At 41.4% G+C, this 18,201-nt stretch overlaps 1 protein-coding gene across 1 annotated transcript in view; it reads right to left on the bottom strand.

Annotated features, from left to right (window-relative positions):
* Vps13B (vacuolar protein sorting 13B) overlaps positions 1–18,201 on the bottom strand; it is a 394,231-nt gene that overhangs the window by 255,728 nt on the left and 120,302 nt on the right. The window contains exons 15-16 of the mRNA XM_070098172.1: positions 16,235–16,385; positions 11,090–11,224 (exon numbers count right to left, since the gene is read on the bottom strand). Of these exons, the coding sequence (XP_069954273.1) occupies positions 11,090–11,224; positions 16,235–16,385 (286 nt within the window). The remainder of the gene's footprint in view (positions 1–11,089; positions 11,225–16,234; positions 16,386–18,201) is intronic.

Here is an 18,201-nt window from a genome sequence, read left to right as displayed (position 1 = left end):
GACCAAGAAACCGTGAATACAACCATAAAAAACATACAAAAATACACCACAGTCGCTGTTTTAATCCAGAAACATGTCTCAGTTTTTTCCTCATTATGCACTGCGTGCTGCAGGATTTGTTCTATGTGGTGTACACTTACCACATAGATGTATTCTCTCGTATCTAGGCCCAAATTTACCACTCGCAACTTATCTGAGTGAGCTGAGCTCATGGCACAGAACTACGGCTGGGACCCCTGACTTCAAAGCTGTAGAACTACTGGACAGACCCTCAAAGCATTAGTGTGTAAGTAAGTTTATTCAGGTTAACACAAATACAGTTACCTAGATTATCATGCATAGCAGCATGAGTGTAAAGAACGTAAGATAACCCAAAAAAGTCAGACTGAGTGACTTATTTCCATTGGGGTCCTTTTACCTTATTGTTATAATATAAAGGTGATAATATCTTATTATTATACTATACAGGAGATATACTAGGAATAAGGGAAGATTACACGTGTGTTAGCTAAAAAAATAAAAAACCATTTTCCTCCCTTTCTGTAGCTACATTCATTAGGCACTTTTTGGCTCTCTTCTTGAACTGGTTCATGCTATGACTGGTTTTGACATGTGCAGGAAGTCTGTTCCATTCCTGTATTGCTGTACAATAAAAGGTGTTTGAAGCCTGGCCACTGACTGTGGGTACTACATATCCATATTCTCAATGTCGCTAAAATATGTATACATTATAACCTCATTCTTAATATGTGTTATCTTCTCAACCTTTAAATCACTAACTGTATCTCCTTAATATCAATATGTACTAATAGGACATTCAATTTTCTTGTATCCATTGTAACCCCAAAACTTATATTTACAATCACTTAACACATTGTATATGTAAAACCGTCTGTCACTGCCCTATTAATCTTAAGTTAGTCTTAAGTTTGCCTGAAACACTCTGCAGGGGCTCTCGGCTTGCACACTTAAATGTAATTAACCTTTGTACAAACACTGTATCATGCTGAAATAAAGTATCTTTATCTTTAACTATCAGATATACCTTACACAGCCCCCGGATACTGGTACTCTGATAAATTTTACACTATCTTCAACAAATTTCAGTCTCAAAACAGAGCCCAAAAGAAACAGTGTGAGCACTCCTGCCACTAAAGCAACCTTCCCTCTGATCATTAACCCGTAAACAGTCCAAACGTATATATACGTTTTTTCAACATTTGAAAGCATGTAAAAAAAGTAGATCTTCTTTATTTTTTTTTTTACATTTGAAAATGTGTAAAAAAACTTTGATCTACTTTTTTTGTTGTTATATTTGAAAATATGTAAAAAAAAAAAACGTAGATCTACTTTTGGAGCACTACGCATGTGAACGTGGATCTGCTTGGACCGTTTATGGGTTAATCATGCCACCAGGCCACTTCTATATAACACATACCTTTATTTTAAATCAATAATCACACAAAAAATAGACATTTCTTCCCCTATTTCTCATCCAAGAAACTATAAACAAAAATGCTTGGTCAGTAGTTTAGGTCATCCCAATAACTGAAGCAGACTGAGTGCAACCCATAAAACAGTTGCTACTTGAACCCAAACACTGAGTTGGAGGTTAACTGTTCCCATTATGCACAGTTGCTACTTGAACCCAAACACTGAGTTGGAGGTTAACTGTTCCCATTATGCACTGTGTGGTGCAGCATTGGTTTATATTGCACATGACTCATGAAACTGTAATGACACAATTGCAAACAAACCATACCATGTGGTTTGGAGTTTCAAGACTCTCTGATCGCAGGTTCAAACCCCACCCATGGTATGGTTTATATCGCACACATCCACCACACAGAATCAGTCTGTCATATTTAGGTGAAACTCTGTCACTAATAATAAATTTGAGGGTGCTATGAGTTGTGTGTAGATCTGCAGCATCAACACTGATCCCAGCATCAACACTGATCCCAGCATCAACACTGATCCCAGCATCAACACTGATCCCAGCATCAACACTGATCCCAACATCAACACTGATCCCAACATCAACATTGATCCCAGCATCAACACTGATCCCAGCATCAACACTGATCCCAGCATCAACACTGATCCCAGCACCAACATTGATCCCAGCATCAACACTGATCCCAGCTTCAACACTGATCCCAGCATCAACACTGGTCCCAGCATCAACACTGATCCCAGCATCAACACTGATCCCAGCCTACTTCAACATTGAACAAATGTTACACCACCTATGACTGCTGCACCTCTCCTGCCAACGGTTTATAAGATCCTTCTCAGCACGTATGCCGTAATCTATTCAAGATTGATGGACTGACCACATCGACTCAAGGTTGAGGGACTGATTACCTCATTCTCCTCCTGTTCTTCAAGATTCTCCTTTGTATGGACTGATGAAGCCACTGTGTGGCGAAACGTTTCCTCAATAAAGATACCCAAGAGTTGCACATGTGTCTAATTTATCAACATGTCGGTTCTCTGAACCATTCATCTACAAGATCCCAGCATCAACACTGATCCCAGCATCAACACTGATCCCAGCATCAACACTGATCCCAGCATCAACACTGATCCCAGCATCAACACTGATCCCAGCATCAACACTGATCCCAGCATCAACACTGATCCCAGCATCAACACTGATCCCAACATCAACACTGATCCCAGTATCAACACTGATCCCAGCATCAACACTGATCCCAGCATCAACACTGCAGCATCAACACTGATCCCAGCATCAACAATGATCCCAGCATCAACACTGATTCCAGCATCAACACTGATCCCAGCATCAACACTGATCCCAGCATCAACACTGATCCCAGCATCAACACTGATCCCAGCATTAACACTGATCCCAGCATCAACATTGATCTCAGCATCAACACTGATCCCAGCATCAACACTGATCTCAACATCAACACTGATCCCAGCATCAACACTGATCCCAGCATCAACACTGATCCCAGCATCAACACTGATTGCAGCATCAACACTGATCCCAGCATCAACACTGATTCCAGCATCAACACTGATTCCAGCATCAACACTGATCCCAGCATCAACACTGATCCCAGCATCAACACTGATCCCAGCATCAACACTGATCCCAGCATTAACACTGATCCCAGCATCAACATTGATCTCAGCATCAACACTGATCCCAGCATCAACACTGATCTCAACATCAACACTGATCCCAGCATCAACACTGATCCCAGCATCAACACTGATCCCAGCATCAACATTGATCCCAGCATCAACAATGATCACAGCATCAATATTGATCCCAGTAACACTGATCCCAGCATCAACACTGATCTCAGCATCAACAATGATCCCAGCATCAACACTGATCCCAGCATCAACACTGATCCCAGCATCAACACTGATCCCAGCATCAACACTGATCCCAGCATGAACACTGTTCCCAGCATGAACACTGATCCCAGCATGAACACTGATCCCAGCATGAACACTGTTCCCAGCATGAACACTGATCCCAGCATCAACACTGATCCCAGCATCAACACTGATCCCAGCATCAACACTGATCCCAGCATCAACACTGATCCCAGCATCAACACTGTTCCCAGCATCAACACTGATCCCAGCATCAACACTGATCCCAGCATCAACATTGATCTCAGCATCAACAATGATCCAAGCATCAACACTGATCCCAGCATGAACACTGTTCCCAGCATCAACACTGATCCCAGCATCAACACTGATTGCAACATCAACACTGATCCCAGCATCAACAATGATCCCAGCATCAACACTGATCCCAGCATCAACACTGATCCCAACATCAACACTGATCCCAGCATCAACACTGATCCCAGCATCAACACTGATCCCAGCATCAACACTGATTCCAGCATCAACACTGATTCCAGCATCAACACTGATCCCAGCATCAACACTGATCCCAGCATCAACACTGATCCCAGCATCAACACTGATCCCAGCATTAACACTGATCCCAGCATCAACATTGATCTCAGCATCAACACTGATCCCAGCATCAACACTGATCTCAACATCAACACTGATCCAAGCATCAACACTGATCCCAGCATCAACACTGATCCCAGCATCAACATTGATCCCAGCATCAACAATGATCACAGCATCAATATTGATCCCAGTATCAACACTGATCCCAGCATGAACACTGTTCCCAGCATGAACACTGATCCCAGCATCAACACTGATCCCAGCATCAACACTGATCCCAGCATCAACACTGATCCCAGCATCAACACTGATCCCAGCATCAACACTGTTCCCAGCATCAACACTGATCCCAGCATCAACACTGATCCCAGCATCAACATTGATCTCAGCATCAACAATGATCCAAGCATCAACACTGATCCCAGCATGAACACTGTTCCCAGCATCAACACTGATCCCAGCATCAACACTGATTGCAACATCAACACTGATCCCAGCATCAACACTGATCCCAGCATCAACACTGATCCCAGCATCAACACTGATTGCAGCATCAACACTGATCCCAGCATCAACAATGATCCCAGCATCAACACTGATTCCAGCATCAACACTGATCCCAGCATCAACACTGATCCCAGCATCAACACTGATCCCAGCATCAACACTGATCCCAGCATCAACATTGATCCCAGCATCAACACTGATCCCAGCATCAACACTGATCCCAGCATCAACATTGATCCCAGCATCAACAATGATCCCAGCATCAATATTGATCCCAGTATCAGCACTGATCCCAGCATCAACACTGATCTCAGCATCAACAATGATCCCAGCATCAACACTGATCCCAGCATCAACACTGATCCCAGCATCAACACTGATCCCAGCATCAACACTGATCCAAGCATGAACACTGTTCCCAGCATGAACACTGATCCCAGCATGAACACTGATCCCAGCATGAACACTGATCCCAGCATGAACACTGTTCCCAGCATGAACACTGATCCCAGCATCAACACTGATCCCAGCATGAACACTGATCCCAGCATCAACACTGATCCCAGCATCAACACTGATCCCAGCATCAACACTGTTCCCAGCATCAACACTGATCCCAGCATCAACACTGATCCCAGCATCAACATTGATCTCAGCATCAACAATGATCCAAGCATCAACACTGATCCCAGCATGAACACTGTTCCCAGCATCAACACTGATCCCAGCATCAACACTGATTGCAACATCAACACTGATCCCAGCATCAACACTGATCCCAGCATCAACACTGATCCCAGCATCAACACTGATCCCAGCATCAACACTGATTGCAGCATCAACACTGATCCCAGCATCAACAATGATCCCAGCATCAACACTGATTCCAGCATCAACACTGATCCCAGCATCAACACTGATCCCAGCATCAACACTGATCCCAGCATCAACACTGATCCCAGCATCAACATTGATCCCAGCATCAACACTGATCCCAGCATCAACACTGATCTCAACATCAACATTGATCCCAGCATCAACACTGATCCCAGCATCAACACTGATCCCAGCATCAACACTGATCCCAGCATCAACACTGATCCCAGCATCAACATTGATCCCAGCATAAACAATGATCCCAGCATCAATATTGATCCCAGTATCAACACTGATCCCAGCATCAACACTGATCTCAGCATCAACAATGATCCCAGCATGAACATTGATCCCAGCATCAACACTGATCCCAGCATCAACACTGTTCCCAGCATCAACACTGATCCCAGCATGAACACTGTTCCCAGCATCAACACTGATCCCAGCATGAACACTGATCCCAACATGAACACTGATCCCAGCATGAACACTGTTCCCAGCATCAACACTGATCCCAGCATCAACACTGATCCCAGCATCAACACTGATCCCAGCATCAACACTGATCCCAGCATGAACACTGATCCCAGCATCAACACTGATCTCAGCATCAACACTGATCCCAGCATCAACATTGATCTCAGCATCAACAATGATCCCAGCATCAACACTGATCCCAGCATCAACACTGATCCCAGCATGAACACTGTTCCCAGCATCAACACTGATCCCAGCATTAACACTGATCCCAGCATCAACACTCATCCCAGCATCAACACTCATCCCAGCATGAACACTGTTCCCAGCATCAACACTGATCCCAGCATCAACACTGATCCCAGCATGAACACTGTTCCCAGCATCAACACTGATCCCATCATCAACATTGATCTCAGCATCAACACTGATCCCAGCATCAACACTGATCCCAGCATCAACACTGATCCCAGCATCAACACTGATCCCAGCATGAACACTGTTCCCAGCATGAACACTGATCCCAGCATCAACACTGATCCCAGCATCAACACTGATCCCAGCATGAACACTGTTCCCAGCATCAACACTGATCCCAGCATCAACACTGATCCCAGCATCAACACTGATCCCAGCATCAACACTGATCCCAGCATGAACACTGATCCCAGCATGAACACTGTTCCCAGCATCAACACTGATCTCAGCATCAACAATGATCCCAGCATCAACACTGATCCCAGCATCAACACTGATCCCAGCATGAACACTGTTCCCAGCATCAACACCGATCCCAGCATCAACACTGATCCCAGCATCAACAATGATCCCAACATCAACACTGATCCCAGCATCAACACTGATCCCAGCATCAACACTGATCTCAGTTACATAGATCAATGTGACTGACAGTAAAAGGGTTAAAGGATGTATTTTTCTATATACAATAAAATAAAAATAAAATTTAGTTAATTATCAGAGTACAAAGTACAGAGTACAAAGTGGGAAGTCTGAATGTGTGTGGATGTTGTGTAAATAATAAGAAAGAGATGATTGTGGATGTTATGAATGAGAAGAAGCTGGATGTCCTCGCTTTAAGTGAAACAAAGGTAAAGGGGGTGGGAGAGTTTCAATGGAGAGGAATAAATGGGATTAGGTCAGGGGTTTCAAATAGAGTTAGAGCTAAAGAAGGAGTAGCAATAATGTTGAAGGATAAGGTATGGCAGGAAAAGAGGGAATATAAATGTATTAATTCAAGGATTATGTGGAGTAAAATAAAGATTGGATGTGAAAAGTGGGTTATAATAAGCATGTATGCACCTGAAGAGAGAAGTGCAGAGGAGAGAGAGAGATTCTGGGAAATGTTGAGTGAATGCGTGGGGAGTTTTGAATCAAGTGTGAGAGTAATGGTGGTTGGGAATTTCAATGCTAAAGTGGGTAAAAATGTTATGGAGGGAGTAGTAGGTAAATTTGGGGTGCCAGGGGTAAATGTAAATGGGGAGCCTTTAATTGAGCTATGTGTAGAAAGAAATTTGGTAATAAGTAATACATATTTTATGAAAAAGAGGATAAATAAATATACAAGGTAAGATGTAGCACATAATGAAAGTAGTTTATTAGATTATGTATTGGTGGATAAAAGGTTGATGGGTAGGCTCCAGGATGTACATGTTTATAGAGGGGCAACTGATATATCAGATCATTATTTAGTTGTAGCTACAGTTAGAGTAAGAGGTAGATGGGAAAAGAGGAAGGTGGCAACAACAAGTAAGAGGGAGGTGAAAGTGTATAAACTAAGGGAGGAGGAAGTTCGGGTGAGATATAAGCGACTATTGCAGAAAGGTGGGCTAGTGCAAAGATGAGTAGTGGGGGGGTTGAAGAGGGTTGGAATAGTTTTAAAAATGCAGTATTAGAATGTGGGGCAGAAGTTTGTGGTTATAGGAGGGTGGGGGCAGGAGGAAAGAGGAGTGATTGGTGGAATGATGAAGTAAAGGGTGTGATAAAAGAGAAAAAGGTAGCTTATGAGAGGTTTTTACAAAGCAGAAGTGTTATAAGAAGAGCAGAGTATATGGAGAGTAAAAGAAAGGTAAAGAGAGTGGTGAGAGAGTGCAAAAGGAGAGCAGATGAAAGAGTGGGAGAGGCACTGTCAAGAAATTTTAATGAAAATAAGAAAAGATTTTGGAGTGAGTTAAACAAGTTAAGAAAGCCTAGGGAAAGTATGGATTTGTCAGTTAAAAACAGAGTAGGGGAGTTAGTAGATGGGGAGATGGAGGTATTAGGTAGATGGCGAGAATATTTTGAGGAACTTTTAAACATTAAGGAAGAAAGAGAGGCAGTAATTTCATGCACTGGTCAGGGAGGTATACCATCTTTTAGGAGAGAAGAAGAGCAGAATGTAAGTGTGGGGGAGGTACATGAGGCATTACGTAGAATGAGAGGGGGTAAAGCAGCTGGAACTGATGGGATCATGACAGAAATGTTAAAAGCAGGGGGGGATATAGTGTTGGAGTGGTTGGTACTTTTGTTTAATAAATGTATGAAAGAGGGAAAGGTACCTAGGGATTGGCGGAGAGCATGTATAGTCCCTTTATATAAAGGGAAAGGGGACAAAAGAGACTAAAAATTATAGAGGAATAAGTTTACTGAGTATACCAGGAAAAGTGTATGGTAGGGTTATAATTGAAAGAATTAGAGGTAAGACAGAATGTAGGATTGCGGATGAGCAAGGAGGTTTCAGAGTGGGTAGGGGATGTGTAGAACAAGTGTTTACATTGAAGCATATATGTGAACAGTATTTAGATAAAGGTAGGGAAGTTTTTATTGCATTTATGGATTTAGAAAAGGCATATGATAGAGTGGATAGAGGAGCAATGTGGCAGATGTTGCAAGTATATGGAATAGGTGGTAAGTTATTAAATGCTGTAAAGAGTTTTTATGAGGATAGTGAGGCTCAGGTTAGGGTGTGTAGAAGAGAGGGAGACTACTTCCCGGTAAAAGTAGGTCTTAGACAGGGATGTGCAATGTCACCATGGTTGTTTAATATATTTATAGATGGGGTTGTAAAGGAAGTAAATGCTAGGGTGTTCGGGAGAGGGGTGGGATTAAATTTGGGGGAATCAAATTCAAAATGGGAATTGACACAGTTACTTTTTGCTGATGATACTGTGCTTATGGGAGATTCTAAAGAAAAATTGCAAAGGTTAGTGGATGAGTTTGGGAATGTGTGTAAAGGTAGAAAGTTGAAAGTGAACATAGAAAAGAGTAAGGTGATGAGGGTATCAAATGATTTAGATAAAGAAAAATTGGATATCAAATTGGAGAGGAGGAGTATGGAAGAAGTGAATGTTTTCAGATACTTGGGAGTTGACATGTTGGCCGATGGATTTATGAAGGATGAGCTTAATCACAGAATTGACGAGGGAAAAAAAGGCAAGTGGTGCGTTCAGGTATATGTGGAATCAAAAAACGTTATCTATGGAGGCAAAGAAGGGAATGTATGAAAGTATAGTAGTACCAACACTCTTATAGGGGTGTGAAGCTTGGGTGGTAAATGCAGCAGCGAGGAGATGGTTGGAGGCAGTGGAGATGTCCTGTTTAAGGGCAATGTGTGGTGTAAATATTATGCAGAAAATTCGGAGTGTGGAAATTAGGAAAAATGTGTGGAGTTAATAAAAGTATTAGTCAGAGGGCAGAAGAGGGGTTGTTGAGGTGGTTTGGTCATTTAGAGAGAATGGATCAAAGTAGAATGACATGGAAAGCATATAAATCTATAGGGGAAGGAAGGCGGGGTAGGGTTCGTCCTCGAAAGGGTTGGAGAGAGGGGGTAAAGGAGGTTTTGTGGGCGAGGGGTTTGGACTTCCAGCAAGCGTGCGTGAGCGTGTTAGATAGGAGTGAATGGAGACGAATGGTACTTGGGACCTGACGATCTGTTGGAGTGTGAGCAGGGTAATATTTAGTGAAGGGATTCAGGGAAAACGGTTATTTTCATATAGTCGGACTTGAGTCCTGGAAATGGGAATTACAATGCCTGCACTTTAAAGGAGGGGTTTGGGATATTGGCAGTTTGGAGGGATATGTTGTGTATCTTTATATGTGTATGCTTCTAAACTGTCGTATTCTGAGCACCTCTGCAAAAACAGTGATAATGTGTGAGTGTGGTGAAAGTGTTGAATGATGATGAAAGTATTTTCTTTTTGGGTCACCCTGCCTCGGTGGGAGACGGCCGACTTGTTGAAAAAAAATATATATATATATAAAATAAGTAATAACTTTAAAACACTTGAAATTCTGGAAAGTTTCCAGACATAATAATAATAATAATAATAATAATAATCTTTATTTACTACAAGTACATGTACAAGGTATACAGACCATAGCTGACATCAATGACATACTACTATATAGAAAGCCGCTCATTATGCTGAGCATTTCCCGTAATTAGGTCAGTTTTGTCCCAGGATGTGACCCACACCAGTCGACTAACACCCAGGTACCCATTATTAATGATGGGTGAACAGGGACACCAGATGTCTTATGGAAACACGTCCCTAATGTTTTCCAGCCGTACCGGAGATTCGAACTCCGGACCTCAGTGTGTGAGATGAGTGCGCTAACAATCGACACAGAGCTCACAGGGAATGTAAACAAACTGGGTGGGGCACAGTGACCATACTAGAAAGTCAGGTAGGGGAGCCGTTTAGCGAGTTTTGGTCATAATTTGAAATGTCTGTATTAGCGGAAAGCCATAAGGTCAAATGCTGTAAAGTGGGGCCCAATTATATTAGTATCAATATGAGCCTAAAATTTAGTACAGCATCGGTATCAGTAAAAATTCTGGTACTATCCCTTCCCCATCTACATATCTGGCTAGTAATTATTATACTGTGATTTAAGGAGGAGATAAAGTAGCTGGTACTTAAATTGTTTAAGAAAGGTTAAGCAGCATCACATTGAAATAGAGAGGAAACACAGATACTGTCTTCATGTCTCTGAAGTGGCAATGCTCCTGTAAAATACCATGGGCTTGCATACCACCAGTTCCATGTTTTGTTGCCAATCGTATTATTACAATTTCCTGAGTCATGTTAAGACATTTGTTGTTAACATGAGACAGGTGGTCCTTGTGTGTGTTTTCTCCTGATGAATTTTTTATATGGTTTTACATGAAGCAAACTGTTTTAAAGTAGAGGTTCCTTGTGTACTAACATGGAACAAGTGTAGTATATGAGTGTGGAAATAATGAACTTACTCCTAGAGGAGAGAGCATCCTCTACAAGGGAATCCTGGTGGAAGTGTTGTGGTTGTGGATGAAGATGTAGCCACGATGACAACACAGAGTATAACAGCAGCAGCTGAGGGGCACTGCTTTCTCCACTCACACAATCTAAACCACAACAACACAATTAGTAACAAAAATGTTTGTTAATCAATAATAATACAAAGTAAAACCTGATTATTATATACAGCATACAAAATTAATATAAAATCGAGTCTCGATGGTTGATATATGGAAGCTCTTACATTAACTAATTAACCAAAGCAAGACTCAAGGTCATGAATGACAGTACAGTACAGTGGACCCCCGGCTTACGATATTATTTCATTCCAGAAGTATGTTCAGGTGACATTACTGAACGAATTTGGTCCCATAAGGAATATTGTGAATTAGATTAGTCCATTTCAGACCCCCAAACATACACGTACAAACGCACTTACATAAATACACTTACATAATTGGTCGCATTAGGAGCTGATCGTAAAGCGGGGGTCCACTGTATTCTTCAGTGGATCACACTACCTTTATGCCATACTCTATTTTTCTTTCTTTCTTTGGGTCATCCAGCTTTGGTGACAATGACTAATAATGTATTAAGTATCAACAATACAGTACAGAATTATTTGGCACACTTTTTTGTGCATACTGTACAGTAAATCAGAATTCCAGTAGTACATTCAAATGGTGCAAGTCATTTCACTCCAGCATACACCACTTATCTTAAAGTGGATTAATTCCTCGAGAATACTAGATCTTGGTTATGGTTCGTATTTGCATCATTCTACTCTTTACCTTTGTTCTCTGTCAATTTTCTTTCTTTATGCACGTTTTCAAACTCCTCCACGAATTTCAGCAATTTATTTTTTGATTCTGCTAAAGGCACTGTGTCATCAGGAAGGAGCAATTGTGACAACTTCAATTACATATCAGAATTATTATGTATCAAGCACACATTTCTCCCTAAAACTCAAGTATTTACTGGCTTTATAACACCACCTATGAATATAGTACAAAACCAAAGCTTCTATAGAACTCCTCTCTAAGGCCAACTATTTTACTTTATTTATCAACACATCGCCCATTTCCCACCAAGGTAGGGTAGCCTGAAAAAGAAAAACTTTCATCATCATTCACTCCATCACTGTCTTGCCAAAGGTGTGCTTACACTACAATTATAAATCTGCAACATTAACACCCCTCCTTCAAAGTGCAGGCACTGTACTTCCCATCTCCAGGACTCAAGTCTGGCCTGCTGGTTTCATAAGAACATGAAAAAGAAGGAACACTGCAAAAGGCCTACTGGCCCATGTGAGGCAGGTCCAATTCTCCTACTGGCTTAAGCTCATTGACCTAGTGACCTTCAGCTCACCGGCCATCTGACCTCACTGACCTAGTGACCTTCAGCTCACCAGCCATCTGACCTCACTGACCTAGTGAGGTCAGATACATCACTTAAAGCATCCGACCTAGCAGCACAAGCTAGTTAGGTCCAACTCACACCTACCCACACCCACTCATGTATTTATCCAACCTAGTTTTAAAACTACACAACATCTTAGCTTCTATGACAGTACTCGGGAATTTGTTCCACTCGTCCACAACTCTGTTACCAAACCAGTGCTTTCCTACATCCTTCCTGAATCTGAATTTTTCTAATTTAAAACCATTGCTGCGAGTCCTGTATATGTTAGATATTTTTGCCACGCTACTTGCATCTCCTTTATTAATTCCTGTTTTCCATTTATACACCTCAATCATATCCTCCCTAATTCTACGGCTTTCTAGAGAGTGCATATTCAGGGCCCTCAGTCTATCCTCACAGGGAAGATTTCTGATACATGGGATAAATTTTGTCATCCTCCTTTGCACGTTTTCCAGAGCATTGATATCCATTCTGTAATATGGTGACCAGAACTGTGCAGCATAATCTAAATGAGGCCTAACCAAAGATATATAGAGTTGAAGAACAACCTGAGGACTTCTATTATTTATACTTCTTGCTATAAAGCCAAGGATTCTGTTAGCTTTATTGTGAACACTTATGCACTGTTGTCTTGGTTTCAGATTACTGCTAATCAGAACTCCTAAACCCTTTTCGCAATCCATAATATTGAGATCTACATTATTTAGTTTATATGTGGCATGGTTATTTTCCTGTCCAACCATGCCACATATAAACTAAATAATGTAGATCTTAATATTATGGATTGCAAAAAGGATTTAGGAGTTCTGGTTAGCAGTAATATGAAACCAACAGTGCATAAGTGTTCACAATAAAGCTAACAGAATCCCTGAATCCCTTCATAAATATTACCTTATTCACACTCCAACAGCACATCAAGTCCTAAAAACCATTTGTCTCCATTCACTCCTATTTAACACGCTCATGCATGCTTGCTGGAAGTCCAAGCCCCTTGCACACAAAACCTCCTTTACCCCCCTCCCTCCAACGTTTCCTAGGCTGACTCCTACCCTGCCTTCCCTCCACTACAGATTTATACACTCTTGCAGTCATTCTATTTTGTTCCATCCTCTCTACATGTCCAAACCACCTCAGCACCTCAGCCCTCTGGATAATAGTTTTGATAATCCCACACCTTCTCCTAACTTCCAGACTACAAATTCTCTGCATTATATTCACACCACACATTGCCCTCAGACACGACATCTCCACTGCTTCCAGCCTTCTCCTTGCTGCAACATTCATCATCCATGCTTTGCACCCATTTAAGAGCAATGGTATAACTATACTCTCATACATTCCCCTCTTTGCTTATATGGACAACGTTCTTCATCTCCACAGACGCCTAAGTGCACCCCTCACCTTTTTCCCCTCATCAATTCTATGAGTCACCTCATCTTTCATAGACCCATCTGCTAACACATCCATTCCTAAATATCTGAACACATTCACCTCCTCCATCCAATCTGATATCCAATTTTCTATTACCTAATTTTTTTGATAAATTAGATACATGGGTATCTCTTTAATGAGGAAACGTTTTGCCGCACAGTGGCTTCATCAATCCATATCAAGGAAAAACCTGAAGAACAGGAGGAAAATGAGGTAATCAGTCCCTCAACCTTGAGTCGATGTGGTCAGTCCATCAGTCTTGAATAGAATACAGCATATGTATGGACTGATGAAGCCACAGTGTGGCAAAACGTTTCCTCAATAAAGATACCCAAGAGCTGCACGTGTCTAATTTATCAACGTGTCGGTTCTCTGAACCATTCATCTACAATCCTGTCAGACACTGCAACTCCTTGGGATCTTAATACTTGGGAATTCTTCGCTTGCCTAACCCTTGGGCATGACCTACTTCCACATTGGACAAATGTGACACCACCTACGACTGCTGCACCTCTCCTGCCTACGGTATATAAGCTACTTCTCCGCACATATGCTGTATTCTAATCAAGATTGATGGACTGACCACATCGACTCAAGGTTGAGGGACTGATTACCTCATTCTCCTTCTGTTCTTCACGTTTATCCTTTGTATGGACTGATGAAGCCAATGTGTGGCGAAACGTTTCCTCAATAAAGATACCCAAGAGTTGCACATGTGTCTAATTTATCAATGTGTTGGTTCTCTGAACCATTCATTTACAAACCTAATTTTTTTGTTATCCTCATAACCTTACTCTTTCCTATATTCACTTTTAACTTCCTTCTTTTACATACCCTACCAAACTCATCAACCAACCTCTTCAACTTCTCTTCAGAATCTCCCAAAAGCACAATGTCATCAGCAAAGAGAAACCATGAGAACTCCCACTTTGTGTCAGATTCTTTACCTTTTAACCCCACACCTCTTGCCAACACCCGAGCATACACTTCTCTTACAACCCTGTCTATAAATATATTGAACAACCATGGTGACATCACACATCTCTGTCTAAGGCCTACTTTTACTGGGAAATAATCTCCCTCTCTCCTACATACTCTAACCTGAGCCTCAATATCCTTATATAAACTTTTCACTGCTTTCAATAACCTACCTCCTATTCCATATATTTGCAACATCTGCCACATTGCCTCCCTATCCACCCTGTCATATGCCTTTTCCAAATCCATAAATGCCATAAAAACCTCTTTACTCTTATCTAAATACTGTTCACTTATGTTTCACTCTAAACACTTGGTCTACACACCCCCTACCTTTCCTAAAGCCTCCTTGTTCATCTGCTATCCTACTCTCCGTCTTACTCTTAATTCTTTCAATAATAACTCTACCTAGGTAGTAGGTTGGTAAACAGCAACTGCCCAGGAAGGTACTACCGTCCTGCCAAGTGAGTGTACAACGAAAGCCTGTAATTGTTTTACATGATGGTAGGACTGCTGGTGTCTTTTGTCTGTCTCATAAACATGCAAGATTTCAGGTACGTCTTGCTACTTCTACTTGCACTTAGGTCACACTACACATACATGTACAAGCATATGTATACACACACCCCTCTGGGTTTTCTTCTATTTTCTTTCTAGTTCTTGTTCTTGTTTATTTCCTCTTACCTCCATGGGGAAGTGGAACAGAATTCTTCCTCCGTAAGCCATGCGTGTTGTAAGAGGCAACTAAAATGCTGGGAGCAAGGGGCTAGTAACCCCTTCTCCTGTATATATTACTAAATGTAAAAGGAGAAACTTTCGTTTTTCCTTTTGGGCCACCCCGCCTCAGTGGGATACGCCGGTGTGTTGAAAGAAAGAAAAGAATAACTCTACCATACACTTTACCAGGTATATTCAACAGACTTATTCCCAAATAATTTTTGCACTCTCTTTTATCCCCTTTGCCTTTATACAAAGGAACTATGCATGCTCTCTGTCAATCCCTAGGTATCTTACCTTCTTCCATACATTTATTAAATAATAGCACCAACCACTCCAAAACTATATCCCCACATGCTTTTAACATTTCTATCTTTATCCCATCAATCCCAGCTTCCTTACCCCCTTTCATTCTACCCACTGCCTCATGAACTTCCCCCACACTCACTGCCACTACCACCATCACTAACAAACACCAACACAGTCACACATAGTATGTCAGGGTGTTTCAAATCCACCCTAATACTACAGCCACATACCAAATAATCAGAAAACTTTATTTCACTAGCCTGCTTGAAAGAAGTACTCATCTCTAGGTTGGTGGGGTGATGCCCAGTACAAAGGCAGCAGGAGGCTTTTGCAATACAGGGATGGTGAGAATCCTTGTATAAGTGGCACCACACTGTTCTGGTACTGAAGACCAAGGCACAAGTTGTGTGCCTGTACAACACACAGAAAACCAATATGCATTATCTGTTTCATGATAAATAATATTTATTTTTACAAAAAAGTAAAGACTTTAGAAAAACAATGATTGAATGTGTTAATACTTGATTGTTCCTTAAAATGTGGATTCATCTATGAATCAAAGTGCCACTGACACCGATACTAATATACTGCATAGCATCATACAATAAATACTTCTGAACACATATCTAGGTGCAACTATGTATTTATAAAAGGTTAGTAGAAAGATCTTTGGAGAAAGATGGAGAGTAAGGAAAATAAAGACACAGGTAGCACAGACTCCTTTAAAACAATGTATTGTCTAAGACAAAACTTTGTATTAAAGAATTTTCTGTTACCTGTGTCATTATTTCCACTTGTTATCTTTTGTCTACCTAGAAAGATAGAGAGTAAGGTTTAAACAGAAAGCAAATATTGCTTTCGATGAGATATGTAAAAATTTATAAGCATACTACTAGCGTAATATTACTGTGTAGTGAGTGGTGGAACTTCTCTCCACCAGCTACACATCTATACCATATGCAACAATACTTCATGACTTTGTTTAACAAAGAAAGGAACTTTTTAAATGTCTTTGGTACAGTTCAATAAAAACTCTTCTTATTAATGGACTTTTCCTCAATCGGCAATCTCAGACAAAATAGTTGGCTGGACAAATGTTGGAAGTACCAGACAAGTTGTGTACGAATGGTATATAATACCGACAAGATGAGAGTAAGACACTTGTGCAACATCTGGGTATCTTTATTGTAGACGTTTCGCCATCCAGTGGCTTTATCAATACAAATTCTAGGACATAACTTGAAGACAGTAGAACTATGTACAGAAGATGAGGTAATCAGTCCCTCAACCTAGGAGTAGGTGCGAACAGCACCATAGTCGTGGAGATTCTGAAGCAGAAGAAAGAATCCTGGCGCTTATATAGTAACGTCAGGTGAAGCAGACGAGGGCAAATTCACTGGTAGGCGGGATTCCCCAGTGGAAGTAGGTCCTTCCCAAAGAGATGGGTTAGTTGTAGTGGTAGTTGTCGTAGACGTGAAGGTTATGTACATGTCCTCAGAATTAAGATTCCATGATGTTGCAGTGTCTGACAAGTTGTGTACGAATGGTATATAATACCGACAAGATGAGAGTAAGACACTTGTGCAACATCTGGGTATCTTTATTGTAGACGTTTCGCCATCCAGTGGCTTTATCAATACAAATTCTAGGACATAACTTGAAGACAGTAGAACTATGTACAGAAGATGAGGTAATCAGTCCCTCAACCTAGGAGTAGGTGCGAACAGCACCATAGTCGTGGAGATTCTGAAGCAGAAGAAAGAATCCTGGCGCTTATATAGTAACGTCAGGTGAAGCAGACGAGGGCAAATTCACTGGTAGGCGGGATTCCCCAGTGGAAGTAGGTCCTTCCCAAAGAGATGGGTTAGTTGTAGTGGTAGTTGTCGTAGACGTGAAGGTTATGTACATGTCCTCAGAATTAAGATTCCATGATGTTGCAGTGTCTGACAAGTTGTGTACGAATGGTATATAATACCGACAAGATGAGAGTAAGACACTTGTGCAACATCTGGGTATCTTTATTGTAGACGTTTCGCCATCCAGTGGCTTTATCAATACAAATTCTAGGACATAACTTGAAGACAGTAGAACTATGGAATCTTAATTCTGAGGACATGTACATAACCTTCACGTCTACGACAACTACCACTACAACTAACCCATCTCTTTGGGAAGGACCTACTTCCACTGGGGAATCCCGCCTACCAGTGAATTTGCCCTCGTCTGC

The sequence above is a fragment of the Cherax quadricarinatus genome, chromosome 4 (genome assembly GCF_038502225.1).
Source record: "Cherax quadricarinatus isolate ZL_2023a chromosome 4, ASM3850222v1, whole genome shotgun sequence".
Classification (NCBI taxonomy): domain Eukaryota; kingdom Metazoa; phylum Arthropoda; class Malacostraca; order Decapoda; family Parastacidae; genus Cherax; species Cherax quadricarinatus.
The sequence above is the reverse complement of the archived record's forward strand: the minus strand, read 5'-3'. Positions and strand labels throughout refer to the sequence as shown.